General features: G+C 33.9%; 3 protein-coding genes across 6 annotated transcripts; 1 reads left to right on the top strand and 2 right to left on the bottom strand.

Moving 5' to 3' along the window:
* Positions 1–2,382: 2,382 nt before the first annotated feature.
* Positions 2,383–8,351, top strand: Pak (serine/threonine-protein kinase PAK 3-like protein). 4 transcript variants are annotated; one of them, XM_090167781.1, is made up of 14 exons: positions 2,383–2,528; positions 2,852–3,052; positions 3,120–3,226; positions 3,292–3,451; positions 3,979–4,005; positions 4,985–5,067; positions 5,139–5,258; positions 5,325–5,527; positions 5,597–5,783; positions 6,005–6,097; positions 6,612–6,711; positions 6,776–6,972; positions 7,038–7,175; positions 7,245–8,351. In XM_090167781.1, exons 2-14 carry the CDS (start codon positions 2,884–2,886, stop codon positions 7,329–7,331), a joined length of 1,671 nt encoding a protein of 556 aa, XP_090023907.1. In that variant the 5' UTR covers positions 2,383–2,528; positions 2,852–2,883; the 3' UTR covers positions 7,332–8,351. The 4 variants fall into 4 exon arrangements, with proteins under 4 accessions (XP_090023907.1, XP_090023910.1, XP_090023909.1 ...); XM_090167782.1 differs by having other exon boundaries at positions 2,385–2,528; positions 2,858–3,052; XM_090167784.1 differs by lacking the exon at positions 3,979–4,005 and having other exon boundaries at positions 4,988–5,067.
* On the bottom strand, positions 8,148–10,400 carry LOC149949440 (peroxynitrite isomerase THAP4-like). Its single transcript, XM_090167785.1, has 4 exons — positions 10,032–10,400; positions 9,857–9,966; positions 9,686–9,792; positions 8,148–9,627 (listed from the first exon to the last, which is right to left on the bottom strand). The coding sequence occupies exons 1-4, from the start codon at positions 10,187–10,189 to the stop codon at positions 9,505–9,507; spliced, it is 498 nt and encodes a 165-aa protein (XP_090023911.1). The 5' UTR covers positions 10,190–10,400; the 3' UTR covers positions 8,148–9,504.
* Positions 10,401–10,449: 49 nt separating this feature from the next.
* Positions 10,450–11,156, bottom strand: Lamtor4 (Late endosomal/lysosomal adaptor, MAPK and MTOR activator 4). Its single transcript, XM_090167786.1, has 3 exons — positions 10,937–11,156; positions 10,684–10,804; positions 10,450–10,608 (listed from the first exon to the last, which is right to left on the bottom strand). The coding sequence occupies exons 1-3, from the start codon at positions 11,021–11,023 to the stop codon at positions 10,511–10,513; spliced, it is 306 nt and encodes a 101-aa protein (XP_090023912.1). The 5' UTR covers positions 11,024–11,156; the 3' UTR covers positions 10,450–10,510.
* Positions 11,157–12,050: the final 894 nt, after the last annotated feature.

Below are 12,050 nucleotides of genomic sequence, written 5' to 3'. Positions count from 1 at the left end.
TGGGATCGAACCCGGCCCCTCTTGCTGCGAGGCGAAAGTGCTAACCACTCCGCCACCCCACTAAGCTGACGCCATTAGTTTTTCATTATCGTTATTCATAAATTTTACTTTATTCGCGATAACTACGCCGGGTAGGCCCCCTTTGATTCGCCATTGAAACCTAGATAGGTAGCGGCTAAAGCAGACGCTATAAATTTATCCTCATCGTTATTAGAAAATTTGACTTTATAAATATTGATACTTGCATTTTAGTATAATTTTTCCATCGTTTGTTTATATTTTGATAAGTTTATTTAAGAAAAAACGTTCTTATGACTTTTTAATTTGTCTGTAGCAGACAATAGATCATAGGCGCTACCTCGGACTCTCGGAGAGATACACGGTCCGTGATTTCAGCGGCTATTAGACTTGCTATTTGCTAAACCCTACTTTATTGTTGTAAAAATCACTAGCAAAATATGCCATACAAATACCATTTCTTGCCTTCCGTCACAACTGTTTATCATTCCCCAAATCTTTATAATACTCATTGTAAAAATCACTAGCAAAATATGCCATACAAATACCATTTCTTGTCTTCCGTCACAACTGTTTATCATTCCCCAAATCTTTATAACTAGGAGCATATGTAAAATAATTACTCATAAGTATGCCACTAGCTCTATTTCTTCACTAACGGTTTGTTTCACAGATATTGCGTCATCCGTACCCTACGTAATATTTAACGTCATCGAATCTCAAATGCGGATAATGCCGTCGTATAATTAGCTTTACGTCTGATAAACCGACGGCCATTATTTTAGTAAAAAACCGGTTTGAACAACCAAGGCTTAGGAGCTAAAATGAACTGTAATTAATTTGCAAATTAATGAAATTCTCGGAGACTCACGTTCTAAAATTGTCAAATAAAAGAAGCAAGTTTATTGGAAAAAATTGTTGACATTCAGGTTGAGCTTTTCTGGCGCATCTACAAGGTTGGAGTCTTTGCAGATTATTTTGAGCCTAGGCCTAACTTTTCTAGGCTTGATATGGGTTTTAAAAACGCTGGTGGAATATCCCACTTCGACGAATTGTTCCATTTTCGGAAAGCGATCACTTATTGGTCATTTTCCCCAACTTTTATTTTTCTAAATTACTCATAATTTAAATTTATCCAAACAAACCGAGCGAGTTTATAAATTTCAATAAAGATACATTGGGCTGACTAAAATTCCGACGCAAAAATTTCCTTCTCAATTTCGAGGTTTTCCATTGGCTTAAATAAATATGTTACTAGCCAATAGTGTGACTCCCAAAATGAATAAAAAGGTTACAATCTAACGTAGTCCACCTTTTTACTGGTTCGTGGTGAAACAAACCGTTAGTGAAGATTTTTGAATGGAATAAAGGTACAGTGGCATACTTATGAGTAATTATGTTACATATGCTAGGAGCAACAAACACAACACCCCACACAAGGAGAACGCAACCCGTCAAAAGTCGTGGATTTTCTTGTGTACGTTTTTCATTGGCTAGACGGCTTAGCGCCTGCTGACGTCGGAAGGGGAAAATCCTCACCGCCCGTAAAACGTTCATCGTAAAGGCTCGTGACGCTCGTCCAATGAAATTCGTACACAACCCTTCGTTAGTGTGTTTAAAGCAGTGTTTCCACTTTGCGGCGAAAAGGGGCGTTTTCGGCGAAAACTGTCTTGGTGAGCACCAGAAATTTTAAAACCGGCGAAAAGGCGAAAACCGTTGAAAACGGCGAAATTTGCGGCGATAATATTTTCAGTCATAAAAACTTAATAATCATCGTCTCTGTAGTCCCCCTACTGTGCCCATAATGGCAACTCATTCAATTTTTTGGCAGAGATAAACTTTATCTAAAATGTTTTTTTTATTTAAAAAACAAATAGTTTACTTTTGTAAAAAAATAAATATATTGCCTAAATCTAAGATTAGAAATAAAGATAAGAAATATATGCAGTAACAATAAAGGAAATTAAGGTAAAACTATGGGGGACATCGTGGCGAAAACGGCGGCGAAAATCGACTATATAACCGGCGAAAACTGGTAAAATTGCCTCTAAAATAGGCGAAAATCTCAACCGCAGAGTGGAAACACTGGTTTAAAGGCTAGCTGCGTTCTCCTTGTGTTTGTTGCTCCTAGTTTATAACTTCCCCGAAATCGAAGCGATCGTAATTTTCCATTGACAAAGGACGTTAGTTCAATTGTCAGATGGCGGTTTAAACAAAATACCACCAAAAATACCAATTGTCTGCTATTTGTCGGTTCTTGAACCCCTCATTGCATAGTGGATCTATCCAATACCCTATTTTATATAGCCATGCAATTTTGCAAATCAGTTTAAGTTTTCTCCTCCAAGTTTGAAGAATGGTTGACGTTTTTTTTTATCTCTTCGTGGAACCGTGGATAGAAAGCTTTTATGTTCTTTTAGCTTTATTATTATTTTTAACTCCAATTTAATGAATAAATATGTTGTTCAAATATTTTGGAAAGTGATATCGCCTTAACCGCAGGAATAACGGTATACAATACTTTTCTTCATTTAATTTTCGACGAAATAAAAACACCGGATAATACACCCATCTTTTTAATTTAAGCCTTGTACTTTTATTGCATAATGCTCTAATGCTTTATGGTAAAATGCTTAAATAACGCTATCGAGCGTTTTGAGCCTTGGCTAGTCATGTTAATTATTTAATTTCTGGATTATTTTGGAGATATATCTGTTAAAGGCATTATCACCTTATTAAAACAGATCTAATATTCAAATAACAACGACGATAATAACTAATCAGAATTACACAAAACACATCATGTTAATTTAATAATTTAATATCTTTTGAGTTATAGACGGAAACCACATATCTTTGTAAAAGATGGCTGACAATAATGATGACAAACCACCCGCTCCTCCAGTCAGGCTAACTAGTACTAGACATGACAATGCAGCTTATAGGGAATCCACCTTACCTGTTGATATGCGTCCTCTTCCTAAAGAACCAGAGGGAGAAGAAAAAAGGAAAACAAAACTGAAACCTTCGAAAAGTACATTCATTGACTTTACACTCTTATACTATGAATTAGTGGTTAATTTCATTTAAATGAAAATTAGGTACAAAGAAAGATAGGAAGGAAATGGAAAAACCTATTATATCCCCTCCAACAAATTTTGAGCATACTGTTCATGTTGGTTTTGATTCTCTTACTGGTGAATTTACTGTAAGTTAATACTACAGTGGATTAATTTGGAACGTTTTTTTAATGTCTTCATTCTTTGAATTTAGGGAATGCCGGAATCATGGGCAAAATTATTGCAAAACTCCAATATCACCAAACTGGAGCAAAAGAAGAATCCCCAAGCAGTCTTAGATGTACTAAATTGGTACGATGCCTCCACGAAAGAAAATCAGGAATCCAAATATATGACTATGAACAAAGCACTTGGTCAGTATATCTTTCTTTAGTATTAAGCATCAATTATTAACATCTTATTGTCTCAAGTGTTACATACCTGCAGCTTTCAGGTTAAATACTTAACTTTAGCCTAAGATGTTAAAAAAAGTTTATTTATTATATTAAAGTGCAACAAAACTGTCGGAAAGATCTAGGGATGATGCAAAGTTGTTGTCTTAACTAATGAATTAATTGACAAAGCCTGTAGAAAGAGGCATCAAGTTACCTTGCTTTGCATCCTCTCCATTCAATTCCATTAGCAAAGTTTCCTTGGCCTTTAACGTTTAAACCACTTGAGGTTTTTTTATATTGACTTTTAGACCAAGTGATCCTTTAATCTCAAATCACTTAATTTATTTTCATTGGTATGATACTTTGCGCTTTTTATCAGTTTCATTTTGAAACTAAAATGAAAGTTTTTGATGACCAAAGTTGGTATATAGTTTAATTCTTTCGTTTCTCTTTTTTTTTCTCCCTTTCATTTTCTCTTTCACTCTACTTCTGGCTGCTTTTTATAGCCGATCTTGTCAGCCTTTGGCAACAAAGTATGTACTCTGTTAGGTTCTCCAACCCCTTATTATATCCCTAGAAAAATCATCTTGTTCCATCCTTCATGTATTTTCAGCCATCTAAGTTTTGTTTTCTTTTCTATGTCAGTTGTTTTTCCAATGTTTCGTTCCTAATTTCTTATATGTTGCATATACAGTAGTGCTAGAATCTAAACGAACTCGTTGATCTTGGTTTTTAGATATGGTAGGCGTGGCTTAAATCGAAAGACTTTTTTGCTAATTTTGCTTTAAATGTTACCAGTTTCTAAACAAATCAAGAAGCCCTTAAAGAATTGCGTTCGACAGTGAGTCCTTTTAGATTCTAAAGTTAAAATTAAAAAAAGTACATCCTATTGGTTTGTTCAAAGCATCAAAACATCTTCAGTCTTTTCCACGTTTCCAATTGGTGGCATAACTTAGTTTGATCTTTCATTTTTTTAAATAAAAAAAAAGAAATTTCACCTCTTAACACTGTTTGACATCCTTAGTCCAAGAAAAATTTATAATTTCTAGTTTTGCTATCAAAAATATTTTCCTTTAGAACTTTCCAATCTTTTATATTTTGATTTTGTTATGGTAAAAGTAGCAACTTGTTTTAGTTATTTTATATTTTTTGTTACAAGATTTATATATATCACCAGAAGTATTATAATCATTTCTTTTGAGAGAAGTATACATTGAACTGTAGACTTTTTAATTGTTTTTATGGGGGCAATTTTACTGTGGAACTCCAGAAAGTTCGCTTAAATCGCAACCCGACATAATATTTCTTCGTGTATTACTCTGATAACCAATGTTTATGTAAAAATTACATGGTATATTAATTTATCTACAATATTTTCCTCATTAAATAGTTCTAATTAAAGGGAGCTTGTGCAGTTACATGTTTCTAAGAGATATATCATATACTTCTGGTGTCTCACCATATAAGATTTTGGCTTTGATTTAATTCTAGTTTATTTTGGCTTTTCCTTAGTAGATCCATCACCTAGACCAAGCTATTTAGCTGAAAAATACGTATCAACCTGTAATACAACTGTTGTTGCTCCAACTTTATTGGTAATATACTATTTTGCTACTTAACATTAAATGTGACTTTATTTGAAAAATATATTCGTACTATTTGACAGCCCAAGCCTGAACCAACACCACCTTCAACACCCGAAGAGGAGGAGGAGGAGGAAGAAGATGAAGAAAGTAGTGGACCACCACCTCCTATTGCTGCGAGACCGGATAAAACTAAATCTATTGTAAATTTACCATATGTCTAAAATAAGGGCTTTTGAATTGTTGGATTTAATAAATTTTTGCTGCAGTATACCAAACCAATTGAGGATGAAGTTAAGAATGGAGCACCTGGCTTGGATAAACGTGATATCGCCAACAATAACAATACGACAGTTAACAAGGCGAAGAAGAAGAAAATGACTGATGAAGAAATTATGGAGAAATTGCGCAATATAGTCTCGGTTGGTGATCCTAATAGAAAATATACCAAAATAGATAAAATAGGGCAAGGGTGCGTAGCAAAAACTTTGTTTTACTAGCTTTTATGTTTTTTATTTATCTTTGATTTTTTATATTGCAGGGCATCTGGAACTGTATATACAGCGATAGAAACCGCAACGGGCATGGAAGTGGCTATCAAACAAATGAATTTATCACAACAGCCAAAGAAAGAGTTGATTATTAATGAGATTCTAGTGATGCGGGAAAACAAACATCCAAATGTTGTAAATTATTTAGACAGCTACCTAGTCGGTGAAGAGCTTTGGGTAATTTTTAACGTTTTTATCCTCTTTTGGAAATAAACATCTAAGGATTTGTCAACAGTTAATCATTTAGTACTATAAATAAATGATTAATCGATTAGAAACTGAAATACTTAGAAGTTTGAAACCGAAAAGTGTTTAAAAAAATTCCATAAACGAAACTATATTTTGAAAAGTAACCATAAGCATATTCCTAGTAAAAATATTTGGTTTATAATTATTAGGTTGTAATGGAGTACTTAGCGGGTGGATCATTGACTGATGTAGTAACTGAAACTTGTATGGACGAAGGGCAGATAGCAGCTGTTTGTAGAGAGGTATTAAAAATATTTTCTGTTTAACACAAGGCCTGTGCGAGTACCCGAGTCCTTTGCCAAGGCTTAAAAATTACTCGAAGTGGACTAGAGTTAATAAATATTCCACGAAGGCCTTTATTTTTTGAGCTATGGTAGTTGTTTTCATTTTTTATGGTTGGTTTGCCAAGCCGGCATCTTTTCCGATTTTAGTTTTAGTTTTGGTTTTGATTTCTGCACTCTACAGTGAAGAGAGGACTTTCCTTTGTGTTGGTGACACGGCTTTAGTTTCTTACAATAGTCTTAAGAAGTTAAGACTTTTAGTTTACTTAAACTACTATGACACTCTAAGAAGTTAGAAGTGGTTCCAAATGGTTAAGACTCGAATTGGACACAACCAGAAAATTAAGACTCGAACTGGTTCTTAAGGACTCGAATGAGTACTTGCAAATTAGACTTGAGACTCGTTAGTACAATCCTCCAGGACTTGAGTCTCAACTCGATATAATAATATAATAAATAATTCACTTGTTTCTAGGTTCTTCAAGCTCTCGAGTTCCTACATTTAAATCATGTGATTCATAGGGATATAAAAAGTGATAATATTTTGCTAGGAATGGATGGAAGTGTTAAATTAAGTACGTGAACATTCGCTTTATTTATAAGTTCGTTTTCTGATTGTTATTGACCATTGTTTTTCAGCTGATTTTGGTTTCTGCGCTCAAATATCTCCCGAGCAGAACAAAAGAACTACGATGGTAGGAACCCCTTATTGGATGGCCCCCGAAGTTGTAACCAGGAAGCAGTATGGACCAAAAGTTGATATTTGGTCTTTAGGCATCATGGCTATAGAAATGATTGAGGGCGAACCACCTTATCTTAATGAAAATCCACTCAGGGTAAGACTGATAATGGACAATATTTCCTTTTTTACTACGCTAATTTTGTATTTTTCCGGGCTCAGGCGTTATACTTGATTGCTACAAATGGCAAACCAGAGATTAAAGAGAAGGAAAAATTGTCTCCAGTCTTCCAAGACTTTCTTGACAAGTGCCTAGAGGTTGATGTTGACAAACGTCACGCATCTTCAGAATTACTCAAAGTAAGTTTTCTTATTTTCTGGAGGATATATTTCCACATACTTATATTAATCCCTTTTTTTCTCTAACAGCATCCGTTTCTGAAACTATCGAGACCATTGGCCAGCCTCCATCCGTTGATTGTCGCTGCTAAAGAAGCAGCTAAAGCGCATAACTAATATTAAATAAAAAAGTGATTTCTTCTTCTATGCCCCACCCTTAGCGATAATAATAATTAAACGCGAGAATACCGCGAACCATTCGATGACTAAGAAAATATACAGTGTATAATAAATGGCAATCATTACGGGGGAGAAGTGCGGCTAAAAAGTGCAAGATGTGTCTTCTAAAACAATTAACAAACCAAAAAAGTGATGAATTTATATTCATAGAATGGATGATTATATTTCTATTATATAAAAAACAAAGTGCGCGCTGCGGGGGGGAAAAGGCTGCCAGCTATGTATTTAAAAATGAGTGGACTCTTTATGTGGGGAGACACGTTCCTTAATTCTAGTTTTTAAAACAAATAAGGGCTATGCACTCGTTTCATTGAAAATCGTCCATTGTGTAAACGAGTTTTTTGAACAATTTAGAATATTTTAATTTTACTTAAATTCTTAATTTATTAATTTTTTTTTTAATAAGTGAAAATGAATAGCTATGATACCGAATATAAGTTATGATTTTTTAAATAGTCAGGGTATTGTTTGTGAAATTGCGATAATCATGATTCTTAGTAACTATCACAAATTTTTCCCATATTTTTTGGTTGGAATGTGAAAAAGAAAACTTAAGCGTTATAGTGCTCAGCAATAACACAATGCATTTTATTTTTAATTGTTTAATTTGTTTATAGATTCCTTTTTAGTGCCAAAGATTTTTTTTTATATTTTTACGCCATTATGCCTTATAAATTTTAATTTAACAATTTCACTTGGATTTTATTCGCATCGAAACGTAACTTGGCTCTAATAACTTATATTTAGCCTATGTTTTTGCAAATCTTTTTCATTTAGAGAAATTAAGCACAATGCGAAAATGAATTGGTGTGAATGCCTTATTTCTATTCCCTTCTCTTTCTAAAGCAACCTAAAATTATCGAGGAATAATAGTTTTATAGGAAATTAAAACTTCGCAAATTCCCCATCCAAGACTTGAGTTTTCTTCAAATATAAACAAATAATAAATACAAATTTCTACGTAATACTAAAACAGTTAAACCAAATTCAGAATTTAATAAAAGAAATGTTTACTATTACATAAGATAGAATAAAAAAAACCATTTCTTCGGTTATTAAATATTCGGATCAAACTAAAAAATCTATAATAAAATAGGGAAAAAGGCTGTTGACATAGTTAAATATTAGAGTACAAAATTTTCATTGAAATATGAATATATAAAGTATAATAAGCCAAAACTATGAAACACTGGTTATTTTTCAAGTACAATTTAAGCGTAGTTTTTAGCTTCAAATAATTTTATTAAAAGTAACCAAAATGTTTGGGTCCTTGTTATATTGAGACTCTTAATTTATGCCACTTTAATCCTCAAAAACACACTTATAGGGTTCAAAGTGCAACTAATTGTAGTTTTGGCTTATCATAATGAAAATTTGATAAATTTTAACACTTGTAAACATTCAAAGTTTAACAATTTGCTCATGGTCTGAATAGGACGTAAAATAAAGTGAAGGCACAATTATACCGAGGCATCTGAAGTTCGGGGGTTGTTTATTGTGAAAAATACCTAAATGCTTGCCCTGTGAAAATAATTTCTTTTTGCCCAGAAGAATCAAAAATTTATTTTTCCGATTTATCACAAGGTTTAAAAGAGATGACTCAAAGACGCGGGTGTTTAAAAATAGTGTGATAATTGGTAAATGTTGTACGTTTAAAAACTCCCAAGATCTGGAAGTGTTAAATGTATTATCGCAAAATAGAAAAGGGGAAAAAAGCTCGTGATTTAAAAAAAGGCACAATGAACGTTTTTTAAAACTGTATAAATAAAAGATGTATTCGAAACTGGCATAAACCCCCAACAGCTAATTGAGTATACTAGATTGTTCTGAATGATTAAACAAATGAGAAAACCCGATCAGTTTTCTATCATTGCTTCTCTTCCTCTACAACTGAACCCTACTTAATTACTATGCTACATTCACCTTATAAAGTTCAATTACAAAATAGCCCGTCGCTCATATAAATATTGCTCTTCATAGATAGTACCACATAGTTATAAAAATCTTAAAAAAGGGGTTGATAAATTTAACGGGATTTTTAGGTCTAGTGTACAACCTTAACTCCCTTATTTTTAAAGGCTTAATTTTCATTATATGGTGGCAAAACTTCCTATTCCCTTTTAACCCTTTTGTACGTAGCTCGAAGGTGTTCTTGCAAAGGTTGAGCTTCAGTTTCCATTGAAATAACACTGGTAAGCGTATCTTCATCTGTAAGCTCCAAAACACGTTCAATCTAAAGAAGATTGGGTATTATTGAAATATTTCTTCCAAAATGTATCTAAAATACAAACTTTAATAACTGCTGGGTCTTTGCTAAATGACATTCTAGATACGTTGGTGCTTGTTAAAGTGATCTTCTTTGTTTCCACAACTTCCCCTTCAGATAATTCGCTTACACCTAAATAATAGATACTAATTTATTTTTGGTTACACAGATTAATGGGTGAATCTAAATTAGTTACCGAAGTTGTGAGCTACCATAAAAGCCAATTTATTTGAGCCAATTTGCACTCTTAAAAAGCCCTTTTCAAGGTGCATTAAATTGCCTTTTTCAGCGTGTCTAGTAGAAGCGCTACAAAGTTAATATTTAAATTTTAAAAATTGACATCTGGAAAACGATTATCAATTATTATTTACTTATAATTTAGTAGAGGTTGACCCACTTGTGAAAATTCAATTTGTTCCACATAATTGACATCGGTCATTGTTGGATAAAACGCCTTGGCTTCAGTTGAATGCCACTTCCCTATTAACCATTCTAATGGTTCCAGCGCTTCGTGCATTTTAATACTCATTTTACTTAGCGGTTATCAAATGTGTTTTATATAAGTTAAGATTAATTTTACCAGTTAAATACAAACCTTGGTGACGAAATTAACGCTTAAACGATCTTAAGTATGACATGGGTTTGTTTACGTTTTTTCTACCGCTACACTTTGCCCTCCGCCTCCCCCCTACGAAAGGTCAAGGATAGTGGACATGTGACCTGACTCGAGACAAAAATGATAAAAGCAAAGGCTTAAATATTTATTATACAACAAAATATAAACGTGATTAATTTAATATTTTATAATTACAAATAAATGAAATGAGCATTAATATTGCTTTTAATATAATCAGGCCATAACTGGATCTGCTGGAATGTATTTCTTTTTAACGACGTGTATTTTCTTGTTGAAAACTGTTACAGCATACAGATGATCATCATAGTTAACTATGGAAATATTAGGTTAGGTTAACGCCTTACTCAATATTTCTTTAAATTGGTATTTTGTAATAATAAACATACTTGATAATCGCTTAAACTTTTCATTTGGTTCACAAGTCATTAGGTCATTTTTTTCGGCCATTCTTACAATATTAAGTATTACACCAGCACGCTGTTCATCATTTTCCAAATCACCTCCAGACTAAAAGAAATATTGTGGAGATTCGTATATTATAGATGTAAACTGAATGTTTTCTTCCAAGCCTTCCATCAGGCTGGGGGATTTAATTAATATCTGGGTACACCTATTTCTAAATTTTCTCATTTAACTCACAGCATTAACACCGCCTTCTTCGTTGATTATTAGGTAACCCGTTTGATGTGGAACATGTTCGAGCATATTCAAACCAGGGATGGTCATTTTAAAAATAATACAAATAAGAAAGCGAAAAAAGAATTTAAAAGATAATATCAAATTTCGAAAACCAGAACCAATGGTTTCCAACTTTTCTGTCTAACAACCCAAAATAAAAAATATCATGAGAAAATATAAAATTTCATGCAGAATGAAAATCAGACAACAAATCTTTGGACTTCTGAATCATTGAGTTGGGAAATGGGAATATTAATCTAGAGGTCCAATCAAAACGTCGGATTTCAGTATTTCGCGAAACAAGTTTTTAAAAACTAAGAATACTGCCGTCTGCTCCCAAATGACGAGAAAACTTTATCATTCTACCCGTGGCGCCGTCTATCTCTCAATGTGCACCAAAATAAAGTTTATTATTTTTGGAAAAAAAAGACGCGTTTTCCGGCCAAAATATTTTTTTTTTAAATAATGGATGGCACCACGGGTCATATGATAATGTTTTCTCGTCATTTCAGAGGTGACGGTACATTCGTAATTTTCAAAAACTTGTTTCGTGGGGAGCAGATTTGATTGGATCTCTAGATTAATATTCCCAACTCAATGTCAATTAAAAGAGACACAGCCAACTTTGACAATCGCGCAATACCAGCCAACCCATTCGTTGCAGATTCCACCAAAGAATATTTATATAGTCTTTGGTTTCTAAGTTAACCTACGAACCAAAATATCTCTCGGCTCTGAACGCTCCTAGTGGAAAATTATTTTCAGAATAGTTCTTGCATTGAAGCCAATATAAAACGAGCGTGGCGCTGAACGCCGCGGGAATTGTTCACGGAATTTTGGCCGCTGTGCGCGGGTGTCAAAGTTGCCCGTGAAAGAGACTAATAGGCGATCATTGCCGGGAGTAGTGGCTCACTCCTGTAATCCCAGGCGTCCGGGAGGCAGAGTTTGTGGATGGCCGTGTGAGGTCGACCACCAATCCCCCAACGGGTGGTGAGAATACTTCCGCCACGGGTGTCCCCACGTATCCCCCCGTTGGCGTGGCCGTTACACATATCTAGCCCTGATTAATCAGTTA

Source organism: Leiobunum rupestre, chromosome 3 (genome assembly GCF_980474605.1).
Source record: "Leiobunum rupestre chromosome 3, qqLeiRupe1.1.hap1, whole genome shotgun sequence".
In the NCBI taxonomy this organism is placed as follows: Eukaryota; Metazoa; Arthropoda; class Arachnida; order Opiliones; family Sclerosomatidae; genus Leiobunum; species Leiobunum rupestre.
This window is presented reverse-complemented; position numbering and strand designations above follow the sequence as displayed.

Coding starts and splice junctions, on each gene's coding strand:
- Pak (XM_090167781.1), top strand. CDS start 2,884: ATGGCTGACAATAATGATGACAAACCACCCGCTCCTCCAGTCAGGCTA. Junction 5,068..5,138: donor TTGTTGCTCCAACTTTATTG/GTAATATACTAT, acceptor ACTATTTGACAG/CCCAAGCCTGAACCAACACC. Junction 5,528..5,596: donor ATAGATAAAATAGGGCAAGG/GTGCGTAGCAAA, acceptor TTTATATTGCAG/GGCATCTGGAACTGTATATA.
- LOC149949440 (XM_090167785.1), bottom strand. CDS start 10,189: ATGAGTATTAAAATGCACGAAGCGCTGGAACCATTAGAATGGTTAATA. Junction 9,967..10,031: donor CAACCTCTACTAAATTATAA/GTAAATAATAAT, acceptor TTAACTTTGTAG/CGCTTCTACTAGACACGCTG. Junction 9,628..9,685: donor AAGACCCAGCAGTTATTAAA/GTTTGTATTTTA, acceptor AATCTTCTTTAG/ATTGAACGTGTTTTGGAGCT.
- Lamtor4 (XM_090167786.1), bottom strand. CDS start 11,023: ATGACCATCCCTGGTTTGAATATGCTCGAACATGTTCCACATCAAACG. Junction 10,805..10,936: donor AAGAAGGCGGTGTTAATGCT/GTGAGTTAAATG, acceptor TATTTCTTTTAG/TCTGGAGGTGATTTGGAAAA. Junction 10,609..10,683: donor AAAGTTTAAGCGATTATCAA/GTATGTTTATTA, acceptor ATATTTCCATAG/TTAACTATGATGATCATCTG.